This window comes from Capricornis sumatraensis, chromosome 11 (assembly GCF_032405125.1).
Source record: "Capricornis sumatraensis isolate serow.1 chromosome 11, serow.2, whole genome shotgun sequence".
In the NCBI taxonomy this organism is placed as follows: Eukaryota; Metazoa; Chordata; class Mammalia; order Artiodactyla; family Bovidae; genus Capricornis; species Capricornis sumatraensis.
The window spans coordinates 89,368,496-89,387,218 of NC_091079.1; the positions used below are offsets into that span (position 1 = coordinate 89,368,496).

At 40.3% G+C, this 18,723-nt stretch overlaps 1 protein-coding gene across 1 annotated transcript; it reads left to right on the forward strand.

Annotated features, from left to right (window-relative positions):
- Positions 1-10,933: 10,933 nt before the first annotated feature.
- On the forward strand, positions 10,934-14,069 carry RBM12B (RNA binding motif protein 12B). The gene has a single exon (XM_068983734.1). It carries the CDS (start codon positions 10,934-10,936, stop codon positions 13,886-13,888), a length of 2,955 nt encoding a protein of 984 aa, XP_068839835.1. The 3' UTR covers positions 13,889-14,069.
- Positions 14,070-18,723: the final 4,654 nt, after the last annotated feature.

Genomic DNA, 18,723 nt, shown 5'->3' on the forward strand with positions numbered 1-18,723 from the left:
TTCATCCAGCCTGGCATTGTGCACAATGTACTCTGCATCAAAGTTATATAAGCAAGGTGACGATATACAGCCTTGTCATACTCCTTTTCCAGTTTTGAACCAGTCAGCTGTTCCATGTGTGTTTCTAACTGGTGCTTCTGAACCCGCATACAGATTTCTCAGGAGGCAGATAAGGTGGTCTGGTATTCCCATCTCTTTAAACATTTTCCAGAATTTGTTTTGATCCACACAGTCAAAGGCTTTAGCGTAGTCAACAAAGCAGGTTTTTCTGCACTTCTCTAGCTTTTTCTATGATCCAATGGATGTTGGTAATTGGATTGGTTCTTCTGGCTCCTCTGACTTTTCAAAATCCAGCTTGTACATCTGGAAGTTCTTAGTTCACATACTGTTGAAGCCTAGCTTGGAGGATTTTGAGCATGACCTTGCTAGCATGTGAAATAAGTGCAATTGTGCAGCAGTTGTAACATTCTTTGGCATTGCCTTCTTTGAGATTGGAATAAAAATTGACTTTTTCTAGTCCTGTGGCCACTGCTGAGTTTTCCAAATTTGCTGGCATATTGAGCGCAGCACTTTAACAGCATCATCTTTTAGCTTTTTAAATAGTTCACCTGGAATTTCATCACCTCCACTGGCTTTACTTTTTTGCCCACTTAACTTCACACTGTAAGATGTCTGGCTCCATGTGAGTGACTACACCATCTTGGCTATCCAGGTCATAAAGACACTTTTTGTACTGCTCTTCTGTGTATTCTTGCTATTTTTAATCTCTACTGAGTCTGTTAGTTCCTTTCCATTTCTGTCTTTATTTTGCTCATGTTTGCATAAAATATTTCCTTGGTATCTCTAAGTTCTGAATTTTGACACTTGAAAGCAAGCACTGAGAAATTAAATCTATATAAATAGAAAATTGGCCAAGATAAATATTAGGACCTATATTCTGGGAAATATTCAGTACTAAATTAATATCTACTATTGAAGGTGGCTGAAGCTTGTTGGTTTGATTAACATAGACATGTCCTTAGAGTTATCTATGTTAAGTTTAATTCTGTTGTACCTAAGTTTACTAGATGTCAAATAAGACCTTATTCCATCTGTTACAGATTTGTCAACAAGAAAAGTATCTCAACGTAATATGTACTTTTGTTGCAGTCAGTTCAGCCGCTCAGTCCTGTCTGACTCTTTGTGACCCCATGGACCGCAGCACACCAGGCCTTCCTGTCCGTCACCAACTCCTGGAGTCTACCCAAACTCATGTCCCTTGAGTCCGTGATACCATCCAATCATCTCATCCTCTGTCATCCCCTTCTCCTCCTGCCCTCAATCTTTCCCAGCATCAGGGTCTTTTCCAATGAGTCAGTTCTTCACATCAGGTGGCCAAAGTACTGGAGTTTCAGCTTCAGCATCAGTCCTTCCAATGGCTATTCTGGACTCATTTCCTTTAGAATGGACTGGTTGGATCTCCTGGCAGTCTAAGGGACTCTCAAGAGTCTTCTCCAACACCACAGTTCAAAAGCATCAATTCTTCGGCACTCAGCTTTCTTTATAGTCCAACTCTCACATCCACACATGACTACTGGAAAAATCATAGCTTTAACTAGACGGACCTTTGTTGGCAAAGTAAAGTCTCTGCTTTTCAATATGCTGTCTAGGTTGGTCATAGCTTTTCTTCCAAGGAGCAAGCATCTTTTAATTTCATGGCTGCAGTCACCATCTGCAGTCATTTTGGAGCCCCCCAAAATAAATTCTGTCACTGTTTCCATTGTTTCCCCATCTATTTGCCATGAAGTGATGGGACCAGATGCCATGATTTTAGTTTTCTGAATGTTGAGTTTTAAGCCAACTTTTTTACTGTCCTCTCTCATCAAGAGGCTCTTTAGTTCTTCACTTTCTGCCATAAGGGTGGTGTTATCTGCATATCTGAGGTTATTGATAGTTCTCCTGGAAATCTTGATTCCAGCTTGTGCTTCATCCAGCCCAGCATTTCCCATGATGTACTCTGCATAGAAGTTAAATAAGCAGGGTGACAATATACAGCCTTGACGTACTCCTTTTCCTATTTGGAACCAATCTGTTGTTTCATGTCCAGTTCTAACTGTTGCTTCCTGACCTGCATACAGATTTCTCAAGAGGCAGGTCAGGTGGTCTGGTAGTTCCATCTCTTGCAGAATTTTCCAGTTTGTTATGATTCACACAGTCAAAGGCTTTGGCATAGTCAATAAAACAGAAGTAGATGTTTGTCTGGAATGCTCTTGCTTTTTCCATGATCCAGAGGATGTTGGCAATTTGATCTCTGGTTCCCCTGCCTTTCCTAAAGCCAGCTTGAACATCTGGAAGTTCATGGTTCACGTATTGCTGAAGCCTGGCTTGGAGAATTTTGAGCATTATTTTCCCAGCATGTGAGATGAGTACAATTGTGCGGTAGTTTGAACATTCTTTGGCATTGGCTTTCTTTGTGTTTGGAATGAAAACTGACCTTTTCCAGTCTTGTGGCCACTGCTGAGTTTTCCACATTTGCTGGCATATTGAGTGCAGCACTTTCACAGCATCATCTTTTAGAATTTGAAATAGTTCAACTGGAATTCCATCACCTCCACTAGCTTTGTTCATAATGATGCTTCCTAAGGCCCACTTGACTTCACACTCCAGGATGTCTGGCTCTAGGTGTTTTTTGTTGTAGGGAGGAAGCCAGTTCTGACTCCATGTTTGAAACTGTTCCTTTGACTTGTTTTTCTTATTATAATGATACTTAGTGACTTGCCTGGAAGATGCTGACCCTCTGCTTGACTGTAAGCTAAAGTGCCTTTGTCCAGCTGATGGATAGATAGTTTGTCCCTGCCCACATGTGAATAGAAGAAATTAACACACCCCTTCTGAAGGCTTGCCATTCCCTTGGAGTTGTTGGTAGAACGAAGACCCTTCCACTTTAGTTGCCCATTGCATCTCCCTCTCTGTCCTGCCTTTTGTCTTTAGTTCCTCATTGCTTCTTTCTCTCTGATTGATGAAAGAACTTGGCATCCACACCCTGATAAAATAGTTATTTTGAGGTGCTAGCCGGCCATCTTATCGGTCTGCTGACTCCCCAATTAAAGTCTCTTTGTTGCCTCAACACCTCATCTTTCGGATTCATTGGCCTGTTGTGTGGTGAGCAGATCAAGCTTGGATTCCGTAACATTTTCAGTGGAAGGTATAAGGAATAAAAGATACCGAATTATGCATGATCAAGAGTCTCTAAGACTGAATTGAGTTTAGTTGGTTAAATGGATTTTGTTAAAAATGGGCTGGAACAAGACTGGTTTTGTTACCAAGTTCAAGCTCATTTCTCTGTTTCTCCTTGTCCCTGTTTTTTTGTCTGTCTTTTGATTTTCTGTCTTTCTATACATTTGCTCTGTCTCTGTATCTTTTTTAGTGTTAGAATCAAACTGCAGTACATGTTTTACTAATATTTATTACAAATCACTTGCATTTTTCCTCAATCTAAAAATCAAATAAATACATTATATAATTATCTTAAAACTTGCCAAATTATGAGGAAATTTTTCAATTGATTATTTTTCTCTGGGTTTTGGCCCTCAGTATTAAAAAATGTCCTCTCCACTGGGTGAGACTCTGAATATAATGCTGAATATAATGCTGTTTCCTCTTTCTGGTCTTCTTTATCTGCTCATAAACCCTTGTAGGACTCCTTCCAGTAAGGCCAGGGTCCCAGCTGGGTTGGAAGCCACCATGTCATTCATTCAGTCTTGGCTTCAGTGATCTTTCCTGCTAACAAGGATGCTCCCCAATTTCCCTCTCAAGTCACCCGATGTATGGGACATCTCACTACCCCTGCCTGGCCCCACTTCCACCGGGGAAAAGATAAAGTGTGAGATACTATGGTCCCTCTACTCATGATGAAGCTGCCTACTTTTCTAACTTTTCTCCTTTGAGAACGCCATCAACCCTGGATCCCTGGTTCTGTTGTTCTGTTACTGAATTCAAGCTTACTCTGCTTACCGCACGATAGGCCAATAATTTTGAGAGATGAGGGGTTAAGACAAAGGAGCCAGCTGACCGAGAAGATGGCAGGTTAATGCCTCAAAATAACCATCTTATTGGGGTCTGGATGAGAGGTTCTTTTCATAGAGCGAAAGAGAAAGAAGCCAGGAGGAACTAGTCAAAAGGCAGAATAGAGAGGGAGAGGCAGTGAGGAAGTAAAGTGAAAGGGTCTTTAGTCTGGCAAAACATCTCCTAGGGAATGGCCATCCTTCGGAAGTGGAAGTGTTAATCTCTTTTCATTCACAGGTGGGCGGGGTCAGATCTTCTCTCTGAGAACTGAACAAAGGCACTTCAGTTTACCCTCAGGCGAGGGACAGAGTCCTCTGAAGCAGGCCCTTAGGTATGATCATGATAACAAAAGCAAGGAAAAGCAAGTCAAAGAAACAGTTCCAACATAGTCAGAATTGGCTTCTTTTGTAAAACAGTTTTGGCTTTTTCCTCCAGTATTGTTGAAACACTGCTTTTAACTACAGACTATGTAAATATCTTTGCCTTCATGGGATTTGTATTAATATTTGCTTTTGAGATCTCTGGTTACTTTGGCTAAGCGATGAGTATTGTCTTACAATGAATGATTTAGTTTGACCAAGTGTTTTAAAACTTTTTGACAAGCTTCCCAAACATCAAATTGTAATTAAATTTCTTTTGAGTTCCAGCTAACTTTGGGATACTTTCGAGTGCCCCAAAGGTCTCTTTTGGAGAAATATTTAACTAGAATTATTTTGTAGGTTACATGTAATCATTCATAATTCTGGTTACTGTAACCAAGTTTCTTTATCTATCAGATGTTTACCATATCTTTTGTTATTTATATACACTTTTGTACTCTGATGCAAAAAGGGATTCATTATTAAGGAGATTCACAAGAGGGCTAAGGAAGCAGTCACAACATTTCCAGGGCACAAAGATGGCTACGAGAGGTTTCCATTCCTTGTGAATTAAAATAAGGAGCTGTCCTCCCCCTGAGGCTCATAGATCTGGTATCCAGAGATCTTTATTCCCTGCCAGGCAGGGTCGGTGCCCCTCCTCAGCCTTGAAACACTTACACAAGATAGACCGTAACCCCTCTGCTTCCCATAAGAATGTGGGAGTAAAATATCTGAGAGTGGGAAATAAAACAGGAGGGGAGGGGGCAGGGCACAACGTTTGAAAGAAAGACATCACCCAAGGACAGTACATACGCTGATTAGAAGCAAATAGATCCAAGATGGCTGAGTAGTTCTAGAGTCTCAGTATATGCTCTTTGTAACAGACCAGCAAAATAAGCGACACACCCATCAGCTGGTGGTGGCCCAATTCAATATAAAGAAACTTTTAGGGATAGAAAATGTAAATGAGATCAGAACGTTTGGATAAACGGTTAAGAATGAATATGCTTTAGAAATCTCTAAAATAGTCTTTGCAATTTTGCTAACTTAAAATTCTGGAGTTGTATTAAATTGAGGAAAGTTGATTGAATAGCTGGTCATTCCCAAATAAGATACTGAAACATGAATTACTGAACAATGACTTCCTTTTACAGAGAAACTAAAGATATTTAAAACTATTAATGAATGCGTTTGGTGTCGCCCTGCGATGTTCTCAATCTGAAAGCTTTTTTTTTTTTAGAAATTATCACTGGTATTTGTTACTAGTCTATAAAATACTAATGCAGAGGACATTAACTGCTTACTTCTTAGTTTTCACAGGAAATGAAGGTGTTAAGAGACGAGGATTATAATTTAAGTATGTGATTAAAGCTAACAGAAATAAAAAATTTTCAGCAAACAATAGGAAAGCAGGGTGTAAGTTATCAGTAAAGATGGCATGTGGAATGGACTTGAATTTTATCGAGGGAAAAGGAAATCGGTCTGACTTAAAGCTGACTGTTTGATTGGAAAAAATAAAGTTGTTGTACATAAAGTGGTGAGCCGTTTGAGGAAAGCAGATCCCAAGAAAACAGCTTTGTGCATGATCAGGAGTGACGCGGGGCTTCCCTGGTGGTCAGCGGCAAAGAATGTGCCTGCCAATGAAGGACGCAGGAGGCACCGGATCGAGCAAAAATATTCCAGTCTCCTAATCTTGGTGAGTTTAAATCCGGCCTGTGGTGATTTCGTTGCTGTTCCTCCTTTGATTAGGAACTGTCTGACTCTTTGCGACCCCATGGACCGTATGTAGTCTGCCAGGCTCCTCAGTCCATGGGATTCTCCAGGCAAGAATACTGGGCTGGGTAGCCATTTCTTTCCCCAGGGGATCTTCCCGACCGAGGGATCGAACCCGGGACTCCCACATTGCGGGCAGACGCTTTGCCGTCTGAGCCACCAGGGAAGCCAAAGAAACAAAAAGGGGACAAAAAGGCCTCCGCGCCCAGGAGTCCCATGGGGCGCTAGTCAGCATCCAAAAGTGTTTCCTCTGCTTTTGCGACTCTTTTCGTAGCCCTTGGGAATCACGAACGTTCGTCTAGTGTACTTCGGCTGTTACACACGTTTCCCACCACAGCCGTGTGCTGACAGCAAACTCCTGTTAGCGGAAGCTCTCCGCCCACCCCGTAGAGAGGCCCGCGCGGCGCGGGCTCTGAGCATGCGCAATAGCTCGGTCCCGCCGGGCCGCTGGCAAGCGCGCGCCCCGGCGCCTCCTCCCTCCCGCTTGACAACGGGAAGTCTGCGAACGTTAGGGCGCGTGCGCAGACGGACCGAGGGGACGGGAGAGGGGGTGGGGGTGGGGGGGACGCCTGCAGAGCGCATGGGCAGAGCCACCGTACGTCCGTTTGTCCGGATCCGAGGGGAGAGAGTGGGCGCCATCTTCTTCTGGGTTCGCTGAGGGCTCTCCCGGCTCTGGGGAGGCTGCTGCGGACGAGGAGAGCTCCCCGCCCCCAGCCTTGGGGTTCCGACTCGGCGGCAGCGGTGTGTGTTTGATCGCCCTAGTGCGAAGCAGTTACCGCAGGGGCGTCGGGCGTGGGGAGGGCTTGGCGGCCGGGACCGAAGCACAGGGAAAGGCGGGGCCGCGCCAGCAGCGAGCGTAGCTTCTGCCGTCAGGGCACCCTCTTTTCCCCTGCTAAACGCACCCGACTTCCCCGGCAGCCTCCATGTGGTGTTGTGCGTGCCCTTTCCAGTCGGCTTGAGAGAGTGGAGATCTGGAAGGATTCCATAGGTACTTGTTTTTCTTTGCTATGTCATCGTAGTCAGTGGTGGCAGGAAAAGCGCTTGGAGGCCTGGCTAGTTTTAGGCTTGAGGGGAGCCCAAGTGTTTAGGTGTAGGGACAGCTCACCCTTGGGCGAGTCGGGGCGGAATGTTTGCCCTTGAGCCGGTGTAACGGAAAGGCACGGAGGTTGGGTGGTTCAGGTTGATTTGAAGGCTGATTTGGCTGAAGGTCTGGCAAGAGCATCGGATCCCACGTAGGAACTTTGGCCTGGAGCACAAGAAGGAAGCGCTGACCCCTGGGAGTCTGGACAAAGGCTTTTTGAGCTATAGAAGCAATGCCTTCGGATGATCCCCATTTGAGGAGGATGGATGTTAATGGGAATTCCGGTGCCGTGTGGATTCGCCTTCATTTCCAGTTTCTACTGGGGACCAGGCTCTGTCGTCATGGCTTTGGCTTTTTATTTTAATCATCTACGTTATAAAAGGATAAAAAGGCAAATCGTCATAAAGAACCCTTATGGAATGGGGTAGATTATTTTCTGCAGGGTTCACTCTTGCATTTTAAATGTACTTCATCATAACTTTAGGTTTTAAGAAATAGCAGTTATCTCTCTCTCACCATGTCTGGAAAATGACTTGCTATTCTCTAGTTATGATAAATGGATCGGAGATAATATCATTTTAAGTTAGCTTTCCTTCCATTTCCCTCTAAGGCTTGATTAGAAAATAAGCATTTCTTGGGGTTTTTGTGATAATGATTAAGTGGGATGAATCGTTGGGTAAAATCAGCTAAGTTATTTAAAATGAGCTTGTTAATTTCAGCCACTTACACTTAAATGAGCTTTTAAGGATTCAGTTCCTTTTTTTTTGGAAAAAAAAAAGGTTAGAAGTTGTAATTACTCACTGTCTTTTAATCAACACAGCTATAAAGATGGTTTTGTTGCATTCGTAAGAAGCATTTTAAGTGTTGAGTAGGGTTTTTTGCTTTTTGTGTAGTTCTAAGAATAGAATTTCTGGGGTATTTGCTTAGGAAAATCACGTGGAAACCACAGGAAAGTTGCTCATTTTGATATCTGGTTTCTTACAGGTGATCTCCTAAGTGTATTTCTGTAGAGGGATAAATAGTTCATTACCCTTCTATTTCAAGGGCAAAAAAGTTTAAGCAATAGTTATGTTTCGCTGTGGCAAATTAGAAGAAAATTTTTTTTTATATTTTTGAGTAGGAATTCATGAATTTGTACTCATGAAACTACTTAGTTAAAATGCTTTCAAATTAGGATAAATTATAAGACTTTAAAAAATTTGACAGTAATTATTTTGTGAAATGTTCTTGGCTATGTTTTTAAAAGTTTAGCAGGGATAAAATGTTTTACACTACTTGCCAAAAGTAACAGGAGCTAAGTCATTTTGCATAGGAAAGAGTCTTGGAATATTAATGTGAACAACTATTCCAGAAGCGATTTGTAGTTTTTATTAAAATGTTGGTGTGGGTTTGTTGAAGAAATTAAGCTTATACTCATTTTTGGGGTGTTTGGGGGGTACCATGCAGATATTGTCCAGTAGACTAAGTTTTAGAACTATTTTTTTATGTTCACAGTAATATTGAGTGGAAAGTACGAAGATTTTTTATATGTCCTATGTCTGCCCCACCATTTTCATGCATTAATATTTTATAGTAAACCTCACTAATCAGAGAAGGTGATGGCACCCCACTCCAGTACTCTTTCCTGGAAAATCCCATGGTCAGAGGAGCCTGATAGGCTGCAGTCCATGGGGTCCTACTAGTCGGACACAACTGGGCGACTTCACTTTCACTTTTCACTTTCATGCATCGGAGAAGGAAATGGCAACCCACTCCAGTGTTCTTGCCTGGAGAATCCCAGGGATGGGGGAGCCTGCTGGCTGCCATCTATGGGGTCACACAGAGTTGGACACGACTGAAGTGACTTAGCAGCGAAACTCACTAATACTTTTAATATCAATTTGGCATTGATAATTCAAATGTGTAAAAAAATGCCAGTTAACTTCTTGAAATCATCGTTAGTTGTAGTTTGAAAAGTAGTCTGTGGACCTTTTTCAAAGGAAAATAGACCTTGCAGACCTCAAAGACCATGTTTTCAGACAGCACTTTGTGGATGAGTGGTATTTAAGTGTAAGTACTGAATTAAAACATTTTTTCATTAAAGACAATTTATAATCATTAACAGGTCTTAAAAAACATATTTGGTAATACTTAGTTTGGATATCTCTCAAAGTATTTGATGTAAGGAATCTTGAGATTTTTCAATAGTTAATACTGATATCCCCAAATATTCCAAATTAATGTATTCTTACTATGTTTCTACCTTTTAGCATAGTCATTTGGATTTCCCCAGAAGGCAGGACAGTTATTCAAAATGGGGTAAACTTATTAGCATAATAAAATTTGAGTTTAAGATACAGAGTAGCAATAGTTGAGTATAAGTAATTGAGAACTATTTGTCTTAGTGGAGTCAGGAAATTGGGTTCCATGTTTGGAAGTGTGAGGTGTTAATGTAGAACATAAAATTGTGTCCAGATGGTAGCCAATGGTTTGGATTTATTGCTTTTCTTCATTTATTGTATCATTTATTAATTTGATTTGCTCTTATGATTTGAAAGATTTACAGGAGAGTTAGAAACGATGAATTAGATATTGGTTTTTTCAAGTGGAAGATAGGGTTTTGGGAATTTTTGGTGTTAAATTGTCATTTTTACTTGTAGAAAAGATTTTTAAAAATAGGTTGTAAAATTCACATACAGTCAAATGCCCAGACCTTACTTAAGGATAGATTCATTTAGCCTTGATAAATTTATACTCCCAGGTAACCAATAGTCCAATACATTTCTGTCACCTTTTTCTGGGGCCACTTTCAATTAAGGACCAATTGTTAAGTTTTCGGGTTTTTTGTTTCTAAATAATTTGCACATGTCTCCTTGGAATTTCTACCTTTTTGCTAAAAGATGATTGATTTTCCCCTTGGAACAAAGACAACCATTTTGTAATACCCTTAGTTATGCCTTCTTATATTGCTTCACTTTTAACAGTTAATTGTGAAGTGAATATCCTAATCTGGCGTTGTTTAAGGTCAATTACAGGGTCCAAGGATTAATTATATTTCATTTTCTTTCCACAGTTAAGTTGCTTTTACAGAATTAACAGGTCTTCAAGAAATAAAAAGGTAAGATATCCAGAGCTTAAGGCTTTTCACAGAGGCTTGACCAAAAAAAAAAAAAAAGAATAGTACACCTGGGTATGCATGGCTTCTGTACTTTATGTCTGGCCAGTGATGCACTAGTGGTAGGCAGTTTGTTATCATGAGCAGAAATTATATACTGTCCATAGATGGCTTTTATAACTATGTAAAGTTTGTTGTGGTTGGTAAGATTCTTTAATCCACAAAGCTCTCACTCATGTTTCACTAGCAGATATGTCTGAAAATAGTTCGGTCATGTTGTGAAGTAGCACTTGGCAGACTTTCTACTCAACACTGTATAGGATAGGTGATAGGAAAAGTTTCTTCAAAGTAGCTGGTTTATTTGTATGTTTAGTTGGGAGAAAATTTATTCCATTTGTTTAAAGAATTAGATACAATCAATATCATTGTGAACTCATATCTTGTTTTCATTTATAAATGCTGAAGAAGGTAGGGACCAGTAATTAATAAGCTTAGTTTTGGATTAGGTACTTCAAAAATAAGACTTGCTATTATGTGTACCTTTCTGTCTGCAGGTCATTATTGCTGTGGTTTGCACTCAGCATGGCTGTAGTCATCCGTTTACTGGGGCTTCCTTTTATTGCGGGGCCTGTGGATATCCGTCACTTCTTCACGGGATTGACTATTCCTGATGGAGGAGTGCATATAATTGGAGGGGAAATTGGGGAGGCTTTTATTATTTTTGCAACAGATGAAGATGCAAGACGTGCCGTAAGTCGTTCAGGAGGGTTTATCAAAGATTCATCTGTAGAGCTCTTTCTTAGTAGTAAAGCAGAAATGCAGAAGACTATTGAAATGAAAAGAACTGACCGCATGGGAAGAGAGAGACCAGGATCTGGGGCATCAGGGGTTGGCAGCTTATCTAATTTTGTTGAGGCTATTAAAGAAGAAGGAAGTAATTCTGGATATGGTTCTCCGATTAATCAAGATGCTGGGTTTCATACTAACGGTACAGGACATGGTGATTTAAGGCCAAGAAAGACACGGCCATTGACAGCTGAGAATCCTTACTTGTTTCTACGAGGCTTGCCTTATTTAGTAAATGAAGATGATGTACGTGTCTTTTTCTCTGGTTTATGTGTGGATGGAGTAATTTTTTTAAAGCATCATGATGGCCGAAATAACGGTGATGCCATAGTAAAATTTGCCTCATGTATTGATGCTTCAGGAGGTCTTAAATGTCATAGAAGTTTTATGGGTTCAAGATTTATTGAAGTAATGCAAGGCTCAGAAAAACAGTGGATTGATTTTGGAGGTACTTTAATTAAGGAAGGTGACATTTCTATGAGGACAGAAGAACATACATCACCAAGAGGAATTAATGATAGACATTTTCGGAAACGATCTCATTCAAAATCTCCCAGAAGAACATGTTCTCGTTCTCCTCTTGGATTTTATGTTCACTTAAAAAATCTGTCTGTAAGTATTAACAAAAGAGATTTAAGAAATTTTTTTAGAGATACTGATCTGACAAATGAACAAATTAGGTTTTTATATAAAGATGAAAGAAGAACAAGATATGCCTTTGTGATGTTCAAGACTCTGAAAGACTATAACACTGCTCTGGGTTTACATAAGACTGTTTTACAATATCGTCCAGTTTATATTGATCCAGTTTCTAGGGAACAGATGCTGAAGTTCATTGAATGTTATGAAAAGAAAAGACCAGCATCAACAGAGAAAGAGAGACTTGGACAGGTCTCACAAAAACACTCTCAAGAAGGCTACTCTGGCCAGAAATTGTGCATATATATAAGAAATTTTCCATTTGATGTTACAAAAGTTGAAGTGCAGAAGTTCTTTGCTGACTTTTCCCTTGCTGAGGATGACATTTGCTTGCTTTATGATGACAAAGGAGTTGGTCTAGGAGAAGCGTTGGTGAAATTCAAATCAGAAGAACAGGCCGTGAAAGCTGAACGTTTAAACCGACGGAGATTCTTGGGGACAGAGGTGTTGTTAAGGCTCATATCTGAGGCACAAATGCAGGAGTTTGGTGTAAATTTTTCTTCAATGCCTAGTGAAAGAATGCATGACCATTCACAGTCTTGTGATAGAGATGATCATTCCCATTCGTTTGACTCAAATGATCCACCAGTATACTCAGGTGGACCTTCGGAAAACTTTAGGCATGAGCAAGAGGACTTGAGGCAACTGGACAATTTCAAGCATCCTCAGGGGGATTTCCGACCACCTGATAGACGCCCTCCAGAAGACTTTAGGCATTCCCCAGAGGATTTCAGGCGGTCCCCGGAAAACTTCAGGCGCCTTCGGGAGGAACACTTCAGGCGACCTCCTGAGGATGACTTCAGGCACCCTCGGGAGGAGGATTTCCGGTACCCAAGGGAGGAGGACTGGAGGCGGCCACCTGAGGAGGATTTCAGGCGACCTCCCAAAGAAGACTTCAGGAGGCCTCAGGAGGAGGACTGGAGGCGCCCCCCAGAGGGAGACTTAAGGAGGCCACCTGAGGAGGATTGGAGGCGGCCTCCTGAGGAAGACTTCAGGCGGCTTCCCCCAGGGGAATGGAGGCGACAACCTGAGGAAGACTTTAGGCGGCCCCCGGAGGAGGATTTCAGGCGCCCTCCTGAGGAGGACTTCCGGCGACCCCACCAGGAGGACTTCAGGCGGTCTCCTGAGGAGGATTTCCGAGTTTCTCCCGAGGACTTCAGGCGGCCACCCCCGGAACACTTTCGGCGGCCACCCCCAGAGCACTTCCGACGGCCCCCCCCAGATCACTTCCGTCGGCCGCCCCCGGAGCACTTCCGGCGACCACCTCAGGAGCATTTCCGGCGGCCACCGCAGGAGCATTTCAGGCGGCCATCCCAGGAGCATTTTAGACGACCGCCTCAGGAGCTTTTCAGGCGGCCACCCCAGGAACATTTCAGGCGCCCCCGAGAGGAAGATTTTAGGCACCCACAGGATGAAGATTTCAGGGGCCCTCCAGATGAAGACTTTAGGCATCCTTCTGAAGAGGACTTCAGGAGTTCTCAGGAGGAAGATTTTAGAAGCCCTTCTGATGAGGACTTCAGGCGGCTCCCGGAGGAAGACCTCAGGGAAGCTCCAGAGGAGGACTCCAGAGTTCCTGACAGTTTTAGACTTCCTGGTGAGGAGTTTAGGAGCCCCCCTGATTTTAGAAGTCATCGTCCTTTTGTGAATTTTGGTCGCCCAGAAGGTGGCAAATTTGATTTTGGAAAGCGTAATATGGGAAGTTTTCCTGAGGGGAGATTTATGCCTGATCCAAAATTAAATTGTAATTCAGGTAGAGTAACGCCTATTAAGATAATGAATCTTCCATTTAAAGCTAATGTTAATGAGATTTTAGACTTTTTCCATGGTTACAGAATCATACCTGATTCAGTTTCAATACAGTATAATGAGCAAGGATTACCTACAGGGGAAGCCATTGTTGCCATGATAAACTACAATGAAGCTATGGCTGCTATTAAAGATCTGAATGATAGACCAGTTGGCCCCCGCAAGGTTAAGTTAATTTTGCTCTAGAGAGCATTTCTAAGTTCATAATTATCTCCCCACAGTATTGATGCAGTAAAATGCATTTTAAGTGTTTATTTTTAATTATCTAATGAAAAGAAACATTTTAATTTTGACCTGTGAACAGAAGAAATGTAAATAGTAGAATGTGAATCTGGTTTTCTTTTGCTTGCAAATTGCCATTCACTTTTTCTAACTTAAAAATATATATGCTTTTTTTTGATGGGGGTGGGTGGGGTTGGGGGAGAACTAATTCCCTGAGTGCAGTAATTTTTGTTGATGTCATGGGTAAATGTCAAGACTTGTATAAAGTAGAAAACTGTGTTTGGGGAAGACAAGTTTTATGTTTACTTTTGTTTCCATTCTGTAGTCTACATCTCTACTCCAATTGTATAAGGAAATGGTCAGTGACTGATTGTTCAGGGTTAGCATTTTTATTGCTAACTGCCTGCAGAATTAATGCCCTCTTCCTTGTCTGAGATATTACTGTGTTAAGCCTCTCCTTAATCATAAATAGTTCAAAATTGACAGACTGTGAACTTGAAGTTTACTTATGTAAAAGGCTTAGGAAATTAAAAGTTTTTATAAAAATAAAAAAATTGCAACTGAATAGATGAACTAATTAACTTGTATTGTATATATATATATATAAAAGAATTACAGCTTTTTTGTGAAGGTTTTCAACAGCTATATTAAATAATATGACAGGAGGGACCAGACATTCTATAATAGTATATGAGTTCTTTGTGTAGTTCTGTGGTTTATTCCAACATCTCATCAACCAGACTGATAAGATTTACTCAATACTTAAAAGACAAGTAATTATAGGTACAAGGGGACCTTCAGGTTCTTCTTGGGAAGAATCTGATAAATGGACAGTTTGTTTATAGGAAGAATTTACTGATGATTTATATAACTTGTGGTTGTTTATTCTTAATTTCTAAACTTTTTTTATCTGAAGACTCAGTGACTAAATATAACAAGAATTCTGTGAGACTGAATTTTTACTTCTTTGATATTTGACACTAGAGATTTTACAAATACTGGATTTGATTTTTTCATACCATAATAATAATGCTAACATTGGGAACTTTCTATGTGCTAGGCAGTGTAAGTGCTTTACATGCATAATGTCAATATGCCCTAAGAGGCTTACAAATATATATTTCACAAATGAGATAAATTCAGAGTTTAAGTAACTTGCCTAAAGTCATAGTTGTAAATCATGAAGCCAATTTCAACCCTGACAGACTTACTCGCTCCAGTTCATGCTCTTAATACTTTGGCCTACCAACTTTGTTAAATGGTAGTTTTTAATTTTAGTAAGACCATGCTGGGCTTTCTTGGTGGCTCAGTGGTAAAGAACCCACTTGCCAATGCAGGAGAAATGGGTTCAGTGTGTGGGTCCAGAAGATTCCCTCGAGAAGGAAATGGCAACCTACTCCAGGATTCTTGCTTGGGAAATCCCATGGACAGAGGAACCTGGCAGGCTACATCCGTGGGGTCACAAAAGAATCTGACACGACTTAGCAACTAAAGAAGACCAGGCTAAAAATATTTTCAAAAGAGGAAAGGATATTTTCTTACCTCCATTGTTGCTTTAAAAATAGCATTAAAAAATAAAATTAATATGCCCAAACATTGTGAATAAAAGACTTAACGAGAAGTTACTACATATCCAGGGATTCTCTATGAGACAGACAGTATATACTGGCTTCTAATTTACAATTGTTCATTTTATCTAACATGATTTGATTTTGATTGGTCTTTTATAATTTATATAAAACAGTTGATTTCCCTCAATTTTGTGATACTTCCCCACACTGAGCAAATAAAATTTGAATTTATATACAGTAGTTGGGAGGGTATTGTAGAATACTTTTTAGTATTTAGCCATTTAGTACTGCAGTACTCATCTTCAGTGATTTAAAGAAGTCTAAGAAAAACTAACTGAAGTTTCTGTGTTTTTAATTATGTTGAACATCCTACTTGCAATAAAATGAATTAACTGGTAAACTTGGTTCAAAAAAGCACATCAATATGGCACTTGAAACTAGTAAGGTCACAAGCTAGGAAAATGACAAAAGGAAGAAAAGATTTTTTAAGTGCTCAGAGATTGTATGGCTTATTTGATCAATCTTACTGAGAAGTGTATTGGAAAACCTAAAAATGCTTCTCAAATAAATACATATAAATAAATGAAAGCTATGATGAAGCTTAAAGTAAGGTATAACTTAATATGGAACTGCTTCTCAGTCTAGGCTAGGGTGGAATGGTGGTGGTAATTAAAAGGCTAACAATAATAAGCACAGGCTTTGTATTTTGATTGTAAAATTATTGGATCGATAAGAATTCTACTCCATGATCTTCAGTTTAGTATATTTTTTAACTGGCTTCTACTGCTTGGGAGCCATTTCTGCACATCTGTTCACAACTTTAGCTTCAGTGACATGTTGGTAATTTGAATTGGCCATGGTAGGAGTATTTACACCATGGAAACTGGTAAGTGCAGAGTATCAGGGTATCTTCCACCCCAGTGAGCCAGTTTACCAACACACCACCAATTTCAAACATGTAAAAGAGAACAGTGCACTAAATCCTCAAAAACCCATTGCCCAGCTTCAATGATTATCTCACAGCCAGTTGTGTTTCCTCTTCTAGAATTATTAGGTATTATAGTGGCATATCAGTTATCAAGTTTAATACCCAGTGGCATTTTAGTTATCTTAAAGCCAAACATTTTTGGTTTGAGGCATCTGAAAAATACAGATCATGCCTAAAAAGTAAGCTTAATCTCATAATCAAGAGATAGTAAGACTCCTTAGGAGTGCACACTTACACACTTACTGACAATACTGTCATGAGCATTGGCTCTTGGTCCATGTATCACCTACTAAGCAGTGACCCTATCACCTCCATCTCTGCATTAAATGTTAACTAATATTTAGTGAACTGTAATAGGTACTATATGATCTTTATATATGAATTAACTATATAGTTCGAATCGGAGAAGGTGATGGCATCCCACTCCAGTACTCTTGCCTGGAAAATCCCATGGACAGAGGAGCCTGGTAGGCTCCAGTCCATGGGGTCGCAAAGAGTCGGACACGACTGAGCAACCTCACTTTCACTTTACACTTTCATGCCTTGGAGAAGGAAATGGCAACCCACTCCAGTGTTCTTGCCTGGAGAATCCCAGGGATGGCGGAGCCTGGTGGGCTGCCGTCTATGGGGTCGCACAGAGTCGGACATGACTGCAGCGACTTAGCGGCAGCAGCATATAGTTCCAATAACCCGAATATACCTATTTTGGAGACAAATGGAAGCCTATAGCCAACTAACTAGTCATACTAGTTGCCTGTCTTTTTATAAGGAAGCTAAAAAAAGGTTTTTATATTTTAAAATATGGTTACCTAAGTATCTATGTAATAACCTTGATTTTGTCCCAGCTCACAAATTGTAGAAATAGTTACTTTATAACCCTTTTAAGACTTTACCTTGTGGCTTTAGTGATAAAGAACCTGCCTGTGAATGTAGGAGATACGGGTTCGATCCCTGGGCCACGCAGATTCCTTGGAGAAGGAAATGGCAATCCGTTCCAGTATTCTTGGCCTGGGAAATCCCATGGACAGAGAGCCCTGGTGGGCTACAGTCCATGAGTCACAAACACTGGACACAACTTAGCGACTAAACAGCAACCCTTTCAGGTTGGCCAACCTATTGCTGGCCTAAAAATTAATTATACAGTTGAAGTATTACATGTAATAGTCCTTTTGTCCTTACAATATTTTTTTAAACAGAGCATACATTTTATATCATAATTTGATTGCTTTAAATATCAGGCACTATTTTAATTTTACAAATAGGGCAACTGATGCTCAAGTGAGTTGTGATCATAATCTGCAAGAGAAATACTACAACCTTGTTTTTTTCGCCTAGCTACAATACCAAGATTAAATACTGAGAAAATGCAATGACATCCTCAGTTTTTTATGAATGTGAATTATTTGTGCATGCTGTGTGCTAAGTCACTTAAGTTGTGTCTGACTCTGTGATGCTGTGGACTGTAGCCCTTCAGGCTTCTCTGTCCATGGGGTTCTCCAGGCAGGAATACTGGAGTGGGTTGCCATTCCCTTCTCCAGGACATCTTCCCAACCCAGGGATCAAACCAACCTCTCTTACATCTCCTGCATTGGCAGGTGGGTTCTTTACCACTAACACCACATGGATATTTACAGTTTTAAAATGTTTTGAATATTTTACTAAGTATCACTTAGGACTATTTTCTGGAAGCAATGCTTTGTTAAGAAAAGACCATGAATAACCAAAGTCAAAAAAGCATTCTAGAAAAGTATTTTTCTGTTATGAATAACTGCTTTTTGTGGTAATCCCAGATAATAGCAATTTCCTATTTTTTATATGCCAGACTTGGATCTATGAAATAATAAGTACAGTTCTCCATCCAAAGAAATAAAAGCATCAGATAATACTGAAAGGCTGATTAAATTGTTTTCTATTTTCAGGAAAGAGAGTGATTGTGTACTCTTACTGATTGTATGGTAGGCTGATAAAATATAATTTTTTTACTGATTTATGATTTGCTATATTTTTTAAGGGAAACATTCCACCAAATTCTAGCTTTCCAAAAGTTGTGGTACCAAAAAATATACAGTGCTTTAGTTTGATAGTGGTTTTGTTTTAAAACCAGAATCAAGCTGAAAATAGCTTTTTAAAGCTAAAATTTGTGCTTATGTATAGTTGTAAAACACTGATAGTGCCCTATTACTATTATTTGAGAGTGACTATAATACTCTTGTTGATAAGTAAATTTATATACTGAAGAA